The sequence below is a fragment of the Ursus maritimus genome, unplaced genomic scaffold, assembly GCF_017311325.1.
Source record: "Ursus maritimus isolate PB19 unplaced genomic scaffold, ASM1731132v1 scaffold_29, whole genome shotgun sequence".
Classification (NCBI taxonomy): Eukaryota; Metazoa; Chordata; class Mammalia; order Carnivora; family Ursidae; genus Ursus; species Ursus maritimus.
Genome location: NW_024425452.1, coordinates 24900705 through 24923086, shown reverse-complemented (window position 1 = coordinate 24923086; position 22382 = coordinate 24900705). Strand labels below are relative to the sequence as shown.

General features: G+C 37.6%; 1 protein-coding gene across 49 annotated transcripts in view; it reads right to left on the bottom strand.

The window, feature by feature from the left end:
• RIMS1 (regulating synaptic membrane exocytosis 1) overlaps window positions 1-22382 on the bottom strand; it is a 466474-nt gene that overhangs the window by 44305 nt on the left and 399787 nt on the right. For 26 of the 49 annotated variants that reach the window (XM_040643616.1, XM_040643626.1, XM_040643623.1 and 23 more), the window contains one exon: window positions 22109-22344. The exons of 18 other annotated variants lie outside the window; for them this stretch is intronic. In XM_040643616.1, coding sequence (XP_040499550.1) covers window positions 22109-22344 — 236 coding nt within the window. The remainder of the gene's footprint in view (window positions 1-22108; window positions 22345-22382) is intronic. 5 more of the 49 variants (XM_040643628.1, XM_040643631.1, XM_040643625.1 and 2 more) reach the window with 1 other exon arrangement.

The following is a 22382-nucleotide window of genomic DNA, read 5'->3' as shown; positions in this document are numbered from 1 at the left end:
AGTTGAGCATCACCCTTAACTAAAAACTACTAATGGTTTGTTTTCTTGACTTCTCAGTCTCTGTAAGTAATCAGACTCAATATATTTTTGTACTTAGAAAATATTAAAAAGTTACACAACCTTTAGCCTAATAATTGTCAATTACCAATTTCAGAAAAGTGGGCTTATGACTCATATGATTATTAGCAAATTTTGTTCCAGGTTTATAGAAATGCTAAATGTCGAATATTATATATACATATGACTCAAGTAAAGAAAATCTGGATTAAAGTCATTGTTACACAGAACAATTTACGGAACCCTAGATTATTCAGCTTGGTAGCAGTAGACACCATGTGTAACCTGATCCTAGTCTGCTGCTGCTGCTGGGAAAACTGAGGCTGAAAACATGAAATACACTGTGGACGGTCACACAGCTAGCCAGTGCAAGGGAGAGGTCCTACAAACCAGGCCTGTGGATCCTCGGTTCAGTACATCTTCAGTAAACATACATGCTTACAGGACAATCCTGTAAGTCTCTTGTTTACACTTAAAAATATTCTCCCCATACAGTACTCTTCTCCCAGCCAGGAAGTCGTGGACTTCTCCCTGTGTGTGCACCACTTTCAGCAAAACCGCTCCCTCCTCTGAGGGCAGGGAGGGCTCCCCTGCAGGATGCCCTCAGGCTGCTCCCAGAAGCCTTCAGCTCTCAGTCCTCGCCCTACCGGTCCGCAGGGGAGCCTCCGTGAGGGTCAAACATCAGAGCCACTGAGAACCAGAAAGGTGAAACACAAGTCTTTTCTCTGGGGGATCCATGGAAAAGAATCTTTGTTCTTTAGCCTCCAAGCCAAACTGAATTCAGTGTGAATTACTGAATGAGTTCAGACAGTTGGAATTTGGCGCTAGATGATTATCTCTGGTTTGGTATCTCTGCTGCCCAATTAGTTGGGCTTTACTCTATAGTCATGCACGGCACTGAAAATCTCTGCTGTTTAACCCACATGTGTGGACATCTGGCCTTAAGACTGGCTTATGTTCCTGGGGGGGGGGGTTAAGTAGTGTTTTAGAGGATGTTTGAAGATAAGCGATAAACATGGAATTTCGAGAAGAACGCCCTTTTACATTTACTGGAAGATTTTGGAGAATTTTATAGTAAAGTAAACATGAGTATGTAATAGGTGAAAGGCTAAAGTCTCATTAATTTTTAAGATAAAACTCAAGACTTCAAATAATCCTTCTCCTTTGGCTGTTTGAGGCTATGCCCTCAGTCCTTCTGGAGATAAGTGCTACTTTCCTTTGCCATTAGAATGATTCTGTGGAAAAGTTTGAGAAACATGGATCTTTTATTGTTATTATTATTAATTCTGGGGGACGGAGGGGTAAAGGGAAAGAGAGAGAGAGAATCTGCACTGGGCATGGAGCCTGACGTGGAGCTCAGTTTCACAACCCTGAGATCAGGATCTGAGCTGAAATCAGGAGTTGGACGGTTCACCGACTGAGCCATCCAGGCCCCCTGAATCATTTATCTATCTATCCCAGCAGCACATTTCCAAATTCCAGAAGGCAAATGATAGAATTTCAAATCTTTCTGTAGCTCAGTGATTTGGAGTTAAAGTAGTTCTTAGTTCATATATTCCACAGATAGGAAATAATTATATACCGAAGGCAGCATTAAGGTCTGGAATCAGCTTAAAATGGGTATACCTTAGAGATCAATGTATCAATTCACTGGATAGAACATCAACTCATCTCTGGAGTATCACAGGATAGCCTGACATACTGGGGCTGGGATCACCTTCCAGATTATGTGGAAGAATTATGTCAGTGATGATATCCAATCTCCTTTATGTGCGTTGAGACTAAGCCAAAGAACTGTCTAGTACTTATCAATATAATCTTCTGAGAATCAACCAGGAGTCATCATGTGTATGACGAGAATGTCAAAAAGTGCGTTTTATTAGCAAATATGAGTTCATGTTCATTATAACTCAATTCTTTTGAGGGGAGAGGATATAAATAATGGGTAGAGAACTGAGATATAAGACAACTATAAACGGAAAGCCCAAACGTTTTTTTAACCAAAGCAATCAACTACTGGGAAACCACAGATTGTAGACATATACTATAATTCATTAAAATGTCATGCAATCTGAGAGGTAGAAATACCCATCCAGTACTTCTTGACGTAAGTCACTAATGTGAGTAGTTCCTGCACAATTTACCAGTATGAAAAACTAATTGCTTATTATAATGGTGTTTTCAGTTATCTTTATTTACATAAAAGAAGAATAAAAGAATTAGGCTTTTGCATTTAAAGGAAAAGGAAACAATCAAGGAACAATAATTTTAAGAACTGAAAAATTGTTTCAAGCCCAAATAAAGTATAATGCCATTATAATTCGGGTTATTTTTGCTTTAGGTACTTGAACTGTGAATACATATGTTCTCTTGCATTTGAGAATTCGAGGCTTAATAATAATATCTACATCAAGAAATCCATCTATAATGAACTAATGTTTAAAAAAGGACATGCTAGGGGCACCTGGGTGGCTCAGTCGGTTGAGCACCTGACTGTGGTCTCAGCTCAGGTCTTGCTCTCAGGGTCGTGAGTTCAAGCCCCACATTGGGCTCCACGCTGGGTGTGGAGCCTACTTAAAAATAAAGGACATGCTAAACTGTAACACTAAAGGATTGATGCGTTGGTGCTGAACTATGCCAGCTCTACAGACGGCATAAAATCCAGCATAGATTGACCAGAAAATAATCTCATTCTTCTTCATCCTCATAATTGCGTTGTCAAAAATTATAAAGTGACACATAAGTACCGTTTAAAATTTTAAACAAAACTTTAGCTAAGCATCCAAAGTGGAAGTATTTATTCTTTCCATATTGTATTGCCTATCTTAGGAATTGATTGGTGACACTTTGGATGCATAGTCACAACACGGAATTTTTTCCCCTTCCTGGTTGGGTATATAGGTTTGTGAACTTCCTTAGCTGTTTAATATTTGAACACACCACTCAGCACAAAAAAAAAAAAAACAATGGATTTTCAGAAAAATTTTTTTTAAAAAATCCCCGAAAGCTGCTACTGGTAGCTAGATTCTATGGACAAAGCAGCAGCAGCAAAGATCCTAGCTCTGCCAATCTCCACGTATTCTACTTCAGCTTCCTCACAGGCAAACAGAAAGAATGATAGTAGAACCCACCTCATAGGTCTGCTTTAAAGACTAAATAAATTAACATTGATAAGGTAACCTGAAGAGTGACATATGTACTTGTTTGTTATTTAGACATATTGACAGAATCCAGGAGAAGTAACTGAGGAGTGGCGAGAGAGAGAAAAGAGAAAAAAAAATATGGCAAAATAGCACGTGCCTAGTGTTTATGACCACTTCCAAACCACCTCCGTCCCTCTCATGCCTCGTTTGCTCCCAGTACTCTCCTCATCGAAGTCTAGGAGGACCATGCATGCTGGGCGTGGACAAATTTGAATTTTGTTTTGTTTTAAAAAGCACAGAAATGGCTTCACACAGTGGTCTATATGGTATGGGACAGAGGAAGCTGGACTCCAAGAGTCAGAAGGGGCCAGGAAAGTTTTAAACTGAGGAAGGAATAGAAATCATGGGGACAGTTTCAGAATTTGCCAGGCTTTGAAACTGGGGTAAAGAGGCTTCCAGATTACACTGATGGTGCACAAATCTTAAAATAACATAAGAAAGCACCAGTATTTTTAGACTCTATTTAAGAAAAAATAAATTCTCAAATGATTTAATTAATTATAATGAAAGAAATTTTACGTCACGTGTATGAGAGCCAGTCAGCTGCTTGTTCCCTTCCATTGTATAACTCTGATACTAAGCCAGGACTGCAGTTCCCAGTCCCCATCCCTAGCATGTGGGCATGGTCATGTGATCACTGACGTACGGCATTTCTAGAACAGGGCTCTTCAGAAGCAGATGTATGTACTTTCTCTATTCTTCTTTTATCCTTCTGCATAATGTGTAAAGAGCCTGGGTCCCCAAACCACTGCATGGAGGAGAGTGGATTGTCAACTATGAAGACCAACCTAAATTGTTAATTGAACAATAAACAGAATTTTATTGAACTTGAGACTATAGGTTTCAAGGTCAATTTTTAGAGGAGGTAGAATTATTTTAACCAATATATCAAGTTACTCGCAGATGACAGCACAGTATCATGACTAAGCATAGAGATGCTGGTACACTGAATCTACCAGTTATTGGCTATGTGATCCCAGGAAAATTATTTAATCTTTCTGAGCTGCGTTTCCTTATCTAAAAAATGGTAATAACAATGGTGCTTATTTTAAAGTGCTAGAATTGTGCCAGTCTGGCTCCTAGTACGTATCCAATAAACTCAGCCTTTATTAATATCTGTAATTATGCTTATCTTTGTGGATAAAAAATCAATTCAGTGAACAGAACAAACGAAATCTACTTTTCTTATAAGTATATAGTAGCAGTCCTCAAGATATAAATGACTTGCTGATAGCACTTTCCTGTCTTCTCTCCAACACAACTGACTTGTTCTACACTTAGTGCTATTAGGCGACCCTTGTAGACAACTGCCTGATACTTCCCTTATACCCATGCTGCCTTCTTCCCAGGGACCATTCATTCCTCTGCTGGTGCCTCACGACACACAGGTTGGGTAATAGGGACCAAAGGGAATCTCCCACATGGATGTACACAGTAGTCTTTAGCTCTCTTCTTCCTTCATTTCTCTTTTACAACTCCTTCTTAGCTATCCCAAGGAGATCTTTCCTTCTTTTGATAATCTCGTCAGTGCTCAGGAAGCAGCGACATGGTGCAGAGGAAAACGAGTACCATTCTGAACATGACTTCTCCCTTTGAGAGAAGACTATACAATTTGTGATATGATCCCTTCTACATACTCTCTTCTCCACAGAAAAACCTAGGAGAACTGTCTGAACCCGGAGATGCCCAACAGACTCATTTTTGTTAGATAACAAGAAATACAATCCTACAGTGTTTGAGCCTTTGTACATTGTAAGACAGCACGAGCAGCTAGTCCAGCAAGTGACTGGAGCGCAGTGCAGTAGCACGGTCCCGACAGCCGGCAGCTGGCTGACTGTCACTTCCCAGGCCAGCTGTGACGACATGCCCCGCTTAGAGCAGACTCTAGCTCGACTGGTAGGCTCAGATTCCAGCTCTGCCCTTACTAAGCGTGAACCTGGGCAAATTACTCTTTATGTTTCACTTTCTTGACAAGTAAAATAGGACTAAAATACAGTAAGGCACAGAACTGAAAAAAGAGTGGTGCGCATTAACTCAGTCTTAATGTGTAAAATTATTTGAATATACATTTTATCATTTTCTCTTTATACAGGAAAATGAAATCCAAATTAAACATTTGTCTAGTTATATAAACTTCTATAAAAGTGACAAAATACTAACCACTGACATTGGATATTCTGGATATTTATAGATAATTATACATTTAACTAACAATTAACAGCACTTTAAACATACCCAGACCATGTAGTACGATGGTTAAGGACTCTCTTAGTCCATTCAGGCTGCTATAACAAAAATACTGTAAACTAGGTGTCTTATAAAGAACAAACATTTATCTCTCACAGTTCTGGAGGCTGGGAGGTCCACAATCATGGAGCTTGCAGATTCAGTGACTGGTGAGGACCCACTTCCTTGTAGACAGCTGTCTTCTCACTGCGACCTCACATTGTTGAAAGGGTAATTAGCTCTCTGGGGTCTCATTTACAAGGGTACAATATTCATGAGGGCTCTACCCTCAAGACCTAGTCACCTCCCAAATGCCTCACCTCCTAATACCACCATATTGGCCACTAGGTAAAATAAAAATATGATTTTTAGGGGGACACAAATATTCAGCCCTTAGCAAGGACTAAGACTCCAGGCATAGACAAACATTCAAATTCTCTCTGCCACTTACTGGCTGTTTGATTTTGGGTAAGTGACTTAACTTCTCTCAGCCTTTGTTTTTTCCTTGAAAATCAAGAGATAATACTGTATGTCATAAACTCTCCTAGCAACTGCCAGGGTTGTTGAGACAGTTGAATGTGCTGATGTACATTAAGTGCTTTGCCCAGGACCAGTCACATCTTATGGGCTGAACAAGTATTCACCATTCTTATTAGTTACTGATAGCCACTTGATAAATGTTTGTGGAGCAAATGAAACGTTCGGCATCACATAAACATCACTGTCAGGGCTAGGTGGGATAAAAATGGGAGCCACTTAAGTTCAGTGGGGCAACAACTGCTGGTTTCAGGTCCTACGGACCAAAAGATTTAATGGTGGAAAAACAGGGGGAAACTTGAAACAAAAATAATGACTCTTTTTACCTTGGGGAAGTAAGTAGAAGGAATAAGACAGATGTTAGTACAGTACGCTACTAAAAACACGTTGTTTTAAAGATTAAAATTCAGGTGATATGTATGCAAAATTTGAACTATTTGGGCTCTTTACAACTGTATTAATTCTCACAATTATTTTCTGAAAGGAAAGAAAGGAAAATTATTAAGACCATATTAAATTTTATGGAAACTTTGGGAAATAAAGAACATATGTTTATATTACAATTAACTCTAAAGCTTATTTTCCTCAGGAATCCCTCCTCAGTTAATGCAATCCTCATCTTTCCTAATATGACCAGGCTTTTATTTTAAGAGCTTTCAATAATTTTGCACTCATGAGATAGTAAACCTGAAAGGCTCTGTAAACTGTAAAGTTCTATAAAAAGACAAGATAGCCCTCGGCCTTTTCTAAGTCAAAAATGAGCTTGTAAACAATTCGAGGGCAAGGAAAATGCTTTCTATTTGGGTGTACCATGAAGAATACTCACAGCAGAGTTCTAAAGGCCAGAGGCTTTTCTCAAATGCTAAGCTAAAGGGTATGCAATGAGGGACAACTCTACAAATAGAAAAGCAGAACAAAAGGATAGACAACTGGCATTACTTCGAGTAACGTCACTAAGCAACTTACAGAGTAAAAAGGTGTGCACCAAATTGTGCTATCTGGGCCAGAGAATCTAGGACGTGCTGAATATGAATTGAAAAGCACTGGTGGAGATATTGAGGAGACAGCTTCTGCATCCAGCACCATGAGCAGAAGGGAGCCAACACATCTCGGTTATTAAAACCAATATCTATCACTGTATATAGACCAAATTCAAGAATATGGAAAAAGTATGCTTTGTCATCCTGGTCAATGCATGTAATGTATTACATTAAAATACTTGAATTCAGCTGTTCTTCCTTCATGTTTCTGTATATAAAATTTGGATCAGATTTTCAAAATTAATAACATGATTTATGAAAATGGATGGTTTTTCCCCACAAAAATATAATGCTTTTGAGCCTCTACTTCAAAAGAGATAATAAAGAATCATCCATGAGAAGATAATATTGTTGTTAAGTATTGTAAGAGTCAAAGAACTGAACTGAAAGTAAATTTTTACTTTGAAGATAAGTTTCCTATTCTGAACTTGCTATTCACATCAATCTTCTCAGTAAGTCTCTTAAAACATCAGTTGGTATTTTTTGGTTAATGATTTGCTGACAATCACAGAATTCCCATGAAATTTTATGTAATCTTTCCTAAAATGACATCTCTTTCTCTCTTCCTTTCTTCCTTCCTTCCATTCGTTTCCTTGCTTCCTTCGTCTTTTCTTCTTTTTCTTTCTTTCTTTCTTTCTTTCTTTCTTTCTTTCTTTCTTTCTTTTTTCTTTCTTTTCTTTTTTTCTTTCTTTCTCTTCCTTCCTTTCCTTTCCTTTCCTTTCCTTTCCTTTCCTTTCCTTTCCTTTCCTTTCCTTTCCTTTCCTTTCCTTTCCTTTCCTTTCCTTTCCTTTCCTTTCCTTTCCTTTCCTTTCCTTTCCTTTCCTTTCCTTTCCTTTCCTTTCCTTTCCTTTCCTTTCCTTTCCTTTCCTTTCCTTTCCTTTCCTTTCCTTTCCTTTCCTTTCCTTTCCTTTCCTTTCCTTTCCTTTCCTTTCCTTTCCTTTCCTTTCCTTTCCTTTCCTTTCCTTTCCTTTCCTTTCCTTTCCTTTCCTTTCCTTTCCTTTCCTTTCCTTTCCTTTCCTTTCCTTTCCTTTCCTTTCCTTTCCTTTCCTTTCCTTTCCTTTCCTTTCCTTTCCTTTCCTTTCCTTTCCTTTCCTTTCCTTTCCTTTCCTTTCCTTTCCTTTCCTTTCCTTTCCTTTCCTTTCCTTTCCTTTCCTTTCCTTTCCTTTCCTTTCCTTTCCTTTCCTTTCCTTTCCTTTCCTTTCCTTTCCTTTCCTTTCCTTTCCTTTCCTTTCCTTTCCTTTCCTTTCCTTTCCTTTCCTTTCCTTTCCTTTCCTTTCCTTTCCTTTCCTTTCCTTTCCTTTCCTTTCCTTTCCTTTCCTTTCCTTCCCCCTTTTCCTTTTTAAAAACAACTAGATTATTGGGTGAATTTCCTGAGATAGAAGCTGTAAATAGGAATCAGCATATTTAGTAGCAGGCTGAATCATACAGAGTCAATTAAACATCCCTTGAATTTATTTTCCTGTGGATTTCTGATCAATAGGCTTTCCTTTCAAGAACACTCCCTCATTAGAGGCATTGCATCTGTTTTCAGTTTCCATAAATCAGGTAGATGGATCAAAGATTCTTTCTTATACTTCCAAATTCAGTGATAAAAATATTAAATTAAGATATTAATTGATTGGTTTATGTTTCCTAATTAATTTACTTCTACTTCATTAGGTAATGGCAAAGTGTTTCAGTACAACTATATGTTTATTTACAAATATGTTTATTTAGATATTACATATAATTTATTTCTTTTCATTTGAAACTTTCCTAAACATAATATGATAATTTACTACCTGATTGTCAGAAGTTTCATAGTTTCAACTTAAAAGCTAAAGAAATGTGCTATTTCAACATACAAAAACATCCTAGGGTACTGAGTTTGAATCTGGAATACTGACTGTTATTTCTCCTGTAGTCATAAAATATAAAGTCTGTTAAGCGTCACCAAAACTATGACTAATCACTGTGTGTACCACATTCTTCAGTTATAAGAAAAGAATTTTTACAATGTAAATGATTATTTTAATAAGTATCACAATGTACTGGCCTGATATTAGAAGTTTTATTTTCCACATAGGAATTCACTAGCTGACTTGCAAAATGGTTTTAGTAAATCCATTATGACAGGTATCCTTTGTCTTTATCCCTAAGAAAAGATAGATTTCCAAAAATATAGATATTTGCACATTTCTTACCTAAGTATTTTCACAAGGTTAATTGACAGACTTTTATTAAATGAGGCGATATATGTAAGAGGGCATTGAAAACTGTAATATCTTTATCAATCATTATCAATACAAATTTCATCTTTCAGTAATTTTCTAATAAAATGTTACTTTGACTTTTACTGTAATGGTACGGAAGTTACTATCACAACAATTCATTTACTGTCTCAAAATCTTAAAACGAAAAGTATCTCCTTGTTTACAGAAAGGTTAAAACTTAAAAGCAAAAAGGTGGAATTATCCAGTAAAATGTATCCAGATCAATGTCCAGGGGTTTTTGAAGGGATATATAAGGGAAAGAAAGGGAAAAGGAGGCAGAAAAATCACTTCTACTTGTAAAAATTTTTTAAAATTAAGATGTGTTGATGTCCTGAAAAGTAATAAAACCCAACATAGAAGAACAATTGCCTTTAAAATCTACCCACTAAAACCAGCATGTCATAATGTTAAATGAAATACCATGATATGATCAATTAATTACCACATGAGCACGATATTCTGACTGAGCAAACATCATACCCATCTAGCAGACATCTATCGAGAATATTCTTCACTAAAGGCACCGTCGTGTAAGACACTGCCGCCCTGCCCACCACCCCGGCAAAAACATCCTGTTGCACAGCTACTACCTTGAGTAACTCTGAAATTCATCTTGTGACAAGACCTTTACAGATATTTATGGGGCAGAGAATAGCGCCATGAGCACCAAATAAATGTCTTAGAGGAGTTCAGAGAATCACTTTTAGCCCTGATAGGAAGTTGGAATTTGGATAGGTCTTGAATGAAGAGAAGGATTTTGACAGGCAAGGTGACAGATTAAGAACTTTCCAAATGGAGGGTTTAGCACCTGTTAAGGTACAAAGAAAGAAACTCTAAATTGTGTTTCATACACCCAAGGAAGTCAAGTCTGGCTGGAGCACTGCCAGAAATGAAGTTCCATATGCGAGAGGCGGGAAGTAAATAAGAATCATTTACTCACGTCAAATAACAAATAAACCTTTTTTACCAATATTTTCCATTACACACACCTCATTGGTTTCTTATGCACAATACCTGTGACTTCATAAGTTAAGTTAAACTTTATCCAGATCAAATTCATGTCTGTGAACTTTCTGCTACCTTAACAAGAATAATTTGGGGGGCCTGGGGGGCAAAATTCAGATTAGGATGTGAGGAGGACTGAGTGGCTTGTGAGGAAAGAGACAGAACACAGAAATCTCTTTCAAAAAGTTTCATTAATTCAAGAAAGTCTTTGTGTGCCTAGTACAGGCATTGTGCTAAATTCTGGGGAGTAATAATCACTGAAATAACAGACACGACTCCTGAGCTCCCAACTGGGAAAATTAGAGTTGGGGAAGTGGTTTCACTACTTTATGTACGCAGCTAAGTCAAGGACCAATTCTTAGGACAAGGTTGAAGAGCTGAAGATTCTTATCTCTGTGGGGGGTGAAAAAGTCTTCATTCTGAAAAATCATTTTGTCTAGTGCGAGATGACACCAATAGGCACATAGTATACATGTCAACACTGCAGGAATAAAGGGGGGGGGTTTGAAAGTCCCCGTAGTAGTATAAATTAACTTCGGACTCTGAGAAGCAGAGAATGTGTTTAGGTAACTATAGAAATGATCATTGTTCTCTAATGACTTCATCTGTACTCTGCCTTGTAGGCACTAAGTTCTTGGCCTAGAGCAAAGGTCATGAAACCTTCTCTTTAAAAGATTGGATAGTGAATATTTTGAACTTTGAGGGCCATGAGGTCTCTGCCTTTGTAGCATGAAAGGAGTCAAGGACCACACAGAAATGAATAAGCATGGCTGCATTTCAATAAAACTACTTATGGACACCAAAACTGAATTTCATATAATTTTTATGTGTCACAAAATATTACTCTTATTGTGACTTTTTCCAACCACTTGAAAAAAACTGAAAAATCATTCTTAGCTCATGGGCCATAAGAAACAGACTTTGAGCCAAAGTTTGCTGACCCCTGACCTAGTATAGGAAAGGCTGGGTATTAGGGAACAGGGAGGGTTGGCCTAAGAGAGACCCTGGATCACTCTCTTGCAGATTATGCCTAACACAGGATAAACAGATGCACAAACGCCCTGTAAGTGTGTGCACAACGTGGTATATGCGACCAAGTGCAATTTCCTGAGGCCAGGGCTGACAGGAGGGACTTGACAGGAGGAACTCTGGGAACCACTGATCGAGAAGAACTGGAGTTAGACCTCAAGAACTTGTATTCCACTAACCACTTTACACATAATGAGCAGAGAAAAACACTGGCTGGGTTTCTGCCTCTCAGCACCATTCATGAATGACTCACCAACATCTGTTCTCTAACTACTGCCCTTTTATTTGGTTTCTCAGAATTACTAAGATAGTTAGTCGGTATTACTGTTAAGCCCTTTCTATATGCCAGGTACTTTGCTAAAGTGTCAACATAAATTTTCACTTAATTCTCACAACAGTCTTCTGAGGTAGGTACCATTTATTATTCAATTTTATAGTTGAAGAAACTGAGGCTCAAAGGGCCTTTAACTTTTCATTTTCCTTTGGAGTCTTCTAGATCCTGTGTTCTTACATTCTGCACTGCTTTCCTAAGCACATTCATTGACCCCAAATCCCATTTATATACTGATGATCCTCAATTGACTTAAAAACCTATCCAGTGACTGTCCCAACATCGGCATGACCACAAATGACAAATAATATCTTTGCCCAGCAGTCGCTCTCTCAGTAAATGGCAAGATGCACCCTTATCCCTGACATTCCTCATCTCCCTACTGCCCAGCAGACTCTTGGATACAGAAGACTGTAATCACTTTCCTATTCACCCAGCTTTTTCCAAATCATTGCCTTCTGCAATGGTGTCCTAGGGGGTCTTCCTAAATACATGTGGTTTTTTTTTTTAAGTAAAAAAATGGTAGTATTACAGAACAAAATGAAATATTATGAATTTGTAAATATTTTTAAAAAGCTCTATAATCAAAGCATCTCTCTGTGTGTCTATGGAGTTGAATGGAGTTACAGTGAAGTAGTTAAGAACATAAACTCTAGTTCAACTTCTAAAAGTTGTGTGGCCTCAGGCAAGTCATGGAATCTGTAAAATGGGAATAATAATAGCACCTTATGACTGTGTTTTGAGGACTGGAGAAATTAAGACATGCAAAGCGGTTAAACACTGGATGGCACTGGGGTAATTAATAAACAACCACTGTCACTGCTGATGGTTTTATCAATATTAATAATAGAAATGCATAAAAAGATTAACTAACAATATACTAATATTTTCACATTGAACTTGCTATTAGTGGTGGCATTGCAGGAGTTTTATTTATCTTCTTTTTGTCTTTCTGTGCTTAAAAATCTGAAAAATATTACTAAAAAAAATGAGCAAAAAATCGCTACATAAAATCACTCAGTGCTAAATGAGGGTGCATAAACTGGTCATCTGCTGTAAACATAATCAGACGTGTTCCTCATTACATTTGAGCTACCCAAAATATTTTATAACACCCATTCTGAAATTGATCTCATGTTTAAAAATTATCTTAGTATAGTTAACAATAATTATCACTATATGTAATTATTTGAGTACTTAGGATTGTACTTTGAAGGCCCTTAATAAATGTTAGTTTCCTTTCCTCCTTCATATCCTAAACACAAATTAATTATAAAAATTAATTCCACTCAAATAAATATTTTTTTCTGACAAACCAACCTAAAAGTATACATACATATTAGCCAGATTCAGAATTTATAGTTCGGAGCGAGGAAAAGAACAAAAATAGAGCAGCTGGCATGTGTTTGAAAATACTAATCCTCATTAGGGCATCTCTTCCCAAGATGAGTTACTATAGCTGAATTGAATCTCTATTAACAGTAGTGAATTCCTAGGCCAGACAGCAACAGTAAATAAAAGAACCCGTGCTTACATTCATTTGATGGTTTTGCAGACTTGAGAATCATTTCTGGCACCATGATTTTGTGTTCAGGAAACAAAGAACATGAAACATTATGTTCCTCAGAATGTTTTTCTTGTGCCATTAAATGAATCAAGTAAATGAGGCACAGACAAGGAATCTGGATTTCAGCAAGATTTTGATAAATACAGCTTTCCATTTCTGAAACTTTTGGGGCGACACCTATCCTTTGTGAGAACTTTTTCGCTTTCATTGGTCATGATCAGCAGAGCCAAGGAAACATTTCTTAAAATGTCTTCCTTCTCTGCAGCTATAACTTACTTTTATAAAGGAAAAGACTGAGCATCTTCATAAAGCGGCTGTAAACTTGAAATGCAGGGGTGCCTGGGTGGCTAAGTCAGTTAAGCAGCTGACTTTGGCTCAGGTCTGGCTGAGGTCATGATATCAGGGTCCTGGAATTGAGCCCTGTGTTGAGCTCTGTGCTCAGGTGGGAGTCTGCTCCTCCCTCTCCTTCTGCCGCTCCCCCGCTCCTGCTCTCTCTCTCAAATAAAGTAAAATCTTTAGAAAAAGTAAAATAAAAATGCAGAAAATACTTTGGTAAACTGGATTGGTTGGAAGGAGACAAAATAAGTCCTATGGCAAAATAAGACATTCATTTTCCCAAGGTAAATAAATTATGAAGTCCAAGCTGGTGATCACGTGATTTATTTTATGACTTGCTTTACCTGTGTGACTTTTGGGGAGAAAATTGGAAAAAGACTAGCAGAAGGGGATTTAATATCTTGGACATTTTCTTGGCATGATTATTGTCTAAGGACCACACGAATTTTTAAATAAATCCCTAAAGTCATAGGGAAATTAACTTATTCAAGCACTATCCCATTGGGTATAAGTGGGTTATAGTTACAGTTTTATTCATATGTATTATTTTTTTCACAGTGTAACAAGGGTAATTTTGTTAGTTTCCATCTATGATTTCTTCTTGAGAAATTTGTGACATGTCTTGGAAACTCCTTAATTCTTAGTAAGCTATTTTGAAATCAAACATACATAAATCTACCCAAAACTTCTTAGAATACTTACATTTTTGCCTGTATAATCTTGTGGGATAATGAACACCATATAGTTTTTAATTCTACTATGAACCTTCTGAAAAGTTTTATTCCCATGATTATAATGAAAGAAATGTTCAATTTCACTGAGATAAATTGCCAAAAAAAAAAATCTTTTAACCTGTACTCTGAATAAGAACAAGGAAAAGATCTGCTCATTGCTTAGGAAGAGGTAATACAATAGATAAGAAAGAGGGCAGAGCTTCTACTTTCTCCAATGAGACAAATCTTCATACTGGGAAGAATCAAACTAAGTAGCAAATGGCGGTCCAAGACAGGTGAATTTCCAACATGTATACAATAATCTAGATCTAACCAAATTTTATCTCAGAATCTTAAAGACGGGCAGTGTGATTTCAAAGAATCCTACGATGATCTCAGAAATCCTGGTGCAGACATTGGAGCTTCACACAGCAGGGCATGACTGACAGTCTTGAGAGACAAATGAAACTAACATGAACTAGATCCCTGCAACTGCATTTTAAAGTTACCTCGCAGAGATTTTACATTATCCAAACTCAGCTGGAATTCCAGTGCTGCTCAGCAGTGCTTTTATCATAGTCATTTCTTACTACATTCCTCACCCTGTATCCTCACTCTCTCCATTCGCTCTCCCCTCATTTGCATGGAGAAGATCAAAGGCCTCTGACTCAAGTTCCTTCAGCCTTCATATTCCCATTGCAATACTCCTCAGGATCCCCACCATTTCCTCTTTTCTATCAAATTCAGGGAGAGAACCATTTTCCCCTCTCTCCAAGAGTAACTTTGGTATCCTTGAATTATACCTTCTGTTCTCTGGGACTTTGCTCTGTTAATTAAAATTCTTTGTCTTTGTATCTTTCAATTTCTCCATTTAGAGGTGCTTTTTCTACACCTCATCCTGGAAAAATGCTCGGATCTCCTTTATTCTGAGATACACACACACACACACACACACACACACACACACACACACACACACTATTTACTCCTAGTACTACCTCCATTACAATGTCTGGTACATAAGAAATACTTTATAAATTTTGATAGAATGAATGAAAGGTTGGTCATACTGGTCTTTTCCCTTCCTCATGCTAAGCTTTCTGAAGAGAAGTTCATAATAATTTCTTCTATTTACTCATCCTTCCAGTCTCAGCCCCCCACGTATCTGAATAGGCTTTAGGGTGGTAGGGGGAGCCTCATGCTATCCCATTGTAGACCCTCAGCCTCCATGCCCCTGAGCTCCTACCCAGTCTCTGCTGTTCTTGTTCCTTCCACCCATGACAAGACCCCCATTCCAAATCCAATGAGGAGTAATTAAGTGGGTATGGATGAGATGATGTTTACAGAGAGAAAGCTGAGATGAATGATGGAATGGAGAGTGGGCTCTGGCCCAGGCTAAATCCTGTCCCCACCCAAGACATGCTCTATCCTCCCCCTTCCCTCACTAGTCTATTCAAACTTAAGGTCAGGAAGAATGCTTAGGCTCCCAAGTCCGGTGGTCTACTCTCATTCCCTAGACTCTTCAATCCTGTAGGATTCACCAGCCTCTGTATAAAATTCTCACCTCCCTTGGGACTCTATTTCTCTTCATCTTTACTCCTCACTCTTTTTTTCTGGATCCTGCTCCCTCCTCCCCATTTCTGCATATTCTCCCTCTTCCCTTGGTAGTATTCCTGAATAAGGGCATTTCACCTTGTCTTCTCTTAATTTCATTTTCAGTCCATTCCTTTCTCTGAGTAAGCTCCTTACTTCCATTTCCATAGCTCCTTCTCTACCTCCCTGCATCATCATCTGGCACTTCATCTATTAGCCCTACACTGACCTCCTTGCTTCCTCCCTGGTTTTGTACACCTGGCTTCCATTTAAATTTCCAGCAGCCCAGCTTTGTTTCTTCTATTCTCTTGATTAAAATGTCTCTATCAAACAGTGAGCAAAGTCCCTTAAAGGGCTTCTAAAAGACCTGGCCTCATCTTTTTTTCTAAATGTATTTCTCACTATAGCCCTTTCATACACCTTTGCTTTTGCCAACTGTGTCCGTGGGCTGCGATCATTTATATTATATATATAATATATATTTTTGATATATCTATCTATCTGTGTTTTTCTCCCAGTATTTTCCTTCCCCCTTTCCACAAAATTACTAGCCTTTTAATAATTCCCACAAAATTATTTTATGCTTCCTTGCTTCGGAGATTTTTGCAGGAATATAGGGCAACGAGAAGGCAGGAGTGCCTTTGCCTTTTGTTAATGCCTAAACTCTAAAACAGATAACACTAAATGTGCCAGCCAGATCAGGAAAAGAGGAGAAGGCTCTGCAGGGCCCATAGGCCAGGGTGAAACCTGTAGGAACCCGGGCTCTCCTCCACGCGCCCTGCTGTGACACAAAAAGAGAGGAAGAATATGCGAGGAGCTTAATGTAACTGGAAGGTATTTTTTGTACAGGTTGAGATCCTTTTACTCAGAAGGAGTGAGTGTGCATCATTTGCAAGTCACGGAAATTTTTGTTTATCCATGTTCGTGTGAGATATGTTTCCTTACAAAATATAAACCTATTACTGTGCTCATGGCAACAGCCCCCAATTTTTGTGCTTGCAGAAAGTTGACAGTAGAGTCAGAGAGCTTGATCTAACAGGAATTCAGAGAAAAAGATACTGGTAAATGTTAGAGTAACAGGAGACAACTTAGAGTTACAGGGTCTTGAGCAGGGTCTTGAAGGAAAGGATTTAGACAGAGGAAAACAAAATTTGGGATAGGGGAAAATTTTTAGAAAGGTACAGAATATCTATCATTAAAGAAACAAATGATTTTTTGGTACGTTCTTAGTACATGATAATTGACTCTTAGTTGTTTGAAAATTGTAAAGCAGCCCTGCAACATTTTCCATAATTTAATCAATGTTTTAATCATTAACATATTAATCGAATAAAGTATCTTCAGCTGTTAATGACATAATAAATAATAATTTTATTAAATGGTTAGACCATGATTATTTACCAGTTCTGCATGTGCTCTCATCCTGAGACACAGATCTGAGACCAATCTGATTTCCCACTTATTTCGGTAACATACGTTAACGGCATAGATTTACTACATTTGGCACTTGCTTTATATTTTCTCATTTAGTTCTTTAGTTCATGTTTATTTCAAGTGTGAATAACTTCCTTCCACTGGGAATGACACTTTTAATTTTGAAATACCTACTGTGGCTGGTGTAGTACTGGAGATACAGTTATTCAATAATATAAGATGAAGTAAATTGAGCTATTTCAAGTCTATAAAGCTGATGTTATTTTACATTTATAGGTGTTTTCTTCATAACAGCTAAAAGTTCTAAGCAGAAATCATTGTCTCAGATGCACAGTGCTTATTTGATCTAAGATCTGTCCTGAAGTGACTTGTCTCTTGCAGCGAGGAGAAGTATCCATCAAAGAAATCTTTTATATATGATTTTAGGATGCACACATTTCCCAGGGGAGTAAGCACTCATCATTCTGAACATTTTATCAGCGTGCTGTTCCCTCTGTCCAGGAATGGGCTTCCCTGTATAATATTCCCAATTTATTTTTTTTTAAAGATTTTATTTATTTATTTGACAGAGAAACAGCCAGCGAGAGAGGGAACACAAGCAGGGACAACTAATGAATCATCGAGCCTTACATCGGAAACCGGGGATGTACTGTATGGTGACTAACATAATATAATAAAAAATCATTAAAAAAAAAAAAAAAAAGGGAACACAAGCAGGGGGAGTGGGAGAGGAAGAAGCAGGCTCATAGCAGAGGAGCCTGATGTGGGGCTCGATCCCATAACGCCGGGATCACGCCCTGAGCCGAAGGCAGATGCTTAACGACTGCGCCACCCAGGCGCCCCCCGATTTATTTTTTAATGCACAGGCCTCACCTCTTCAGAAAGCCTCTCAAGATTGTACAAGAGAGTGAATCACACTCTGTGCTCCCTCTGTACCACTGTAGTAATTGGACAGTTACCCTTTCTGACCTGGAATATTTATATGTATTTATACGTAACTCACTCTTTTCTACTTTGATATTTTTGAAGGCAGGGACAGTATTTCATCCATCTCTTTGGTATTCCTAGCTCCTAGCCCAGTGTCTGTCATGCATTAGCAACAGGATTGCGCTTAAGTGTTTTTTGAACCTTATTTCAAACTCTTCTTTTTTTGCACAGTGGTTAAGAGCACAGGCTTTGCTACCCAGAAGCCTGGGTTTAAATTCTGGGTGAATCACTTACAATGGGAATTTGAGCAAATTACCTAATCACTGTATGCCTTAGTTTCTCCAATTTCAAAATGGGAATAATCGCAATGGCACTTCATAAGTTTGTTGTGACCAATAAAGAAGTGAAATTATATGTATACACACGTGCATGTATATAACTTAAGACTGCATGGAGGGGAGCCTGGGTGGCTCAGATGGTTAAGCATCTGCCTTCGGCTCAGGTCATGATCCCAGGTCCTGGCATCAAGACCCACGTCAGGCTCCCAGCTCCCTCTCCCTCTGCCTCTCCCCCTGCTTGTGGTCTCTCTGTCTCTCTCCCTCAAATGAATAAATAAAATCTTTAAAAAAAAAAACTCTGGAATGTAAATGTATTATTTGTTTTATTCACTTAGACACATGAATACTTATCATTCTTATGATACTAATAATTATCTTACACGTGTAGGTAATTGCAAGGGTCTTATTTAGGGATGATCCTTCACAGATGTATAGACCCTTCTCAAAAATGCCTTTATTTATAAGTAAGGAGGGGATTACCACTGGGGGAATGTCATATAGTTAGTCTATCAGTGAGGGACCAAATCCTCACACTGCACAGGTTGGGCCTCTAAACCTACATAAGCTAAAATCTACCTCGAGTTCTAAAGCCTGGCCCTAAGTTTACTCAGAGCTTTATTCAATTCCAAAATATTGTTAGGTCAGGAGCTTTTTCTTATAATTTTCCTTTCTTTCACTACTTCATATTTCAATCTAAATCAGCTACTATTTACTGAATAGGTTTTTAGCTATGTATGTGATTGCTTAAAGGCATTTACCAGTAGTAACACCTAGAGTCACTGAAAATGTCCTGTTTATGTCACTCTCCTATTAAAAAATACATATTTAAAGAAGTTATTCCTACTTTCATTATAAATAAATAGTGTGGTAAAGGTGATTTTAAAATAATATTATTTATAATTGAAATATCCTGTAAGAATAATTATATGTAATTGAAGAGACTAGTAAATTATGTATAAGAATAATTATATATATAATTAAAGGGCATAGTAAATACTCTTCATAGTAAATATATATATGTGAGTATGTGTGTGGGTATGTGTATGTGTGTATAAAATTTACTATGCTCTTCAATTTGTTGAAAAAAATTTTACTTGATTTCAAACAAAGACTCAAATATACTCCTTTGAGCAAATAAAAGGCTATAAAAACAAAAACAGAAAAGCGATGTGTTTGTAATCAATCATTCTTAGAAAAGCTGATGAAACTCTACTTCTAAGTGCCTCACAGTTTCTTGATTATCTGTCGTCTGTGCGGTAGAGGAAGGAGAAGCTGTAACCCAGACTGTATGGATTAGAGGTTCAGTATAAGAGAAGGCCTTGCTTACTTAGTCTTTTTTTTGCACATTAAAATAATTAAACATTTACATGAAACGTAATACTTTCTATTCCACAGAATACACGGCTTGTTTTAATGTATGAGTAACGCTGTTTTCCTCTCCATATCACTTGTAGAAGACAGAACAGGGAGAAAAACCAGGCCATGCGCTGAAACAAAGAGGCATGATAACTGAGGTTTGTCACCATTTGTCTTTTGCTTTAGAAAGATCGAGAAGAATGAGAATAGGTTATCAAGTAACAGGTAAAATTAAGATATAGAAAAAGAGACATAAAACTTGATACCTGGAAAGTTCATAGGAGGACATCTCGTCCAACCCACCCAGTATGGAAGCAAACTGAGTCCCACAGAGATGAGGTAAAAGTTGATTCACTGAGTCACTTTGGAATTGAATTGCTTTGTTAGCTTGGCTTTGTGATCCAATGTCTTTTTTGCTCCCTTACACTGCCACCTAATTCCCTCAAGTAGGTTATTCCATGGAAGTTATTAATAATGCATCTTTTCGGAAGGTAAATATTACCTGAAATTCAACAATGACCATAAATGGAATAAAATTTAAATTAATAAAGCAAAGAGGCTAAGTGTTTCAATGACAATCATTTGAACCTATTACCTACAAAGCTGTGTAGCAAGTAGAGATAGTTACTGTGTAAAATTACTGTGTTTTATTCTAAGAAAATGTAATTCTACATAACTAGTGAATGACAGTGAGGGAACTAACTACAGGGGACAAATAAAAGGAGAGAGACTATGAATAGTTAGCGTAAGAAGAGAAGCTGTCCGCCAAACCCGCAGCCTCTCACACAGGAAGCGCTGGCTCGTCAAAGAACATTTCCATTTCATCTAAGCGATGAAGGATTTTCAAATCTGGTGGTGAAAGCCTTATCCACACCCCCCACTGTAAACCACCATTCCATCGATACCAAAACCCAAGAAGCATCACATCAAAAGTAAGACAAGTCAAACTACACAAATGAACGATGCCTCCTACTCCTCAGGAAGGAGTCTGACCCCAAGGAAGAGAAGAGATTCTCCTTCACAACGAACAGCTCATCTTAGTGCGACTGGCATACAGCAGATCCATTACAGGGACTTCAGCTAATCTAGCTTTATTCTATGATTTTCAAAAAGACAAACTTCTGTTGGAATAGCTGTGCACTCTAGTTCAGTTTTTCAACAGCTCAATTTTCTACCTTTCATTTATTTGTAAATTTGTCTGCTAGAACGCACATTTTAAAAGATATACTCTCCGGAATGCCAAGTTAACTACAAAAAGAATTTCATGAAAGTTTTTGGCCTGAGTAAATTTTGTTACAACAAGACTTTTGCTGCTAAGGAACAAAAATACGGGGCCAATGGTTATAACAGGAGAAACGAGTGTTGACAATTTAAATCAATTCAATATTTCACTTACCTTTAGCTTTCCATAGTACTGAGCATAGCAATGAATCATCTAATATGTCTGATCAAATATTATGTAATTTTGGGCAATTTAAAAAATATTTTGCAGTACAGAAATAACCATCCTCCTTTCTGTGTTTGCTTTTTTCTATATACCTTGAGGACATAAAGCTTTTAAGATTTATAAGCAGTAGAAAATATCTGAAACTCAAACTCGTATTAAGACATTCTTTGCATAAATCCACTGACCCATTTTTCTAACATAAAAATAACTGCTGAGTTTTTAACTTGCACTGAAAACACAACAATTACAGTTCAATAATTATATTCATACAGTACCTTGAAGACTGTATTTCAAGTTGCACAACTGACTTTCTTTTCTATAAAAATATAGATAGAGCCTAAATTATAGGTAATTATATTATGGAACATTTTGAAAAGGAGAATCCTGTTGCTTTTCTTGCATATAAATCAATTTGGATCTTTAACACTTCTTTGCATTTCCTTGCATATTTATAAACACGGCTTTACTTTTTTTTTTTTAACTTATGGAAAATATCTGACCACTTTACAGATTGACAAATGATACCTGGTTAGACAGCTGTACAGAAAAAAAAATAAACACGCACATGTAACAGATTTTCAGAGACAGAAAAATAAACTTCCCTTTGCCAAGAAGAATCCGTACACTCTACAATCACTCACAAGCCATAGCACGAGGATCCACTTTTGTCTCTCCAGCAAGAACTCGAGGTGTCTAAGTTGAAATCACTTCACTCACCTGTTTGGCTTAGCTGGGATGTGCTTCTACTCCTTCTAGACACTATGGCAACCACTTTGGCACTCAGGCTGGATCTCCTTTTCTTTCCACCTGCTCCAACTGTCCCCACAGCCGTGTCGGACTGACTGCCGTCATTATGCTCCAGTGTGTACATCTCCCCACTCACACTGGTGCTCTTCGTGATGGCTCTTCCTGAAGTCCCCATCCGTCTGCCTTGCATTTTAGGGGTAAATGAACTATATTTACAAAGTAAAAACATATACGCATCCATAAA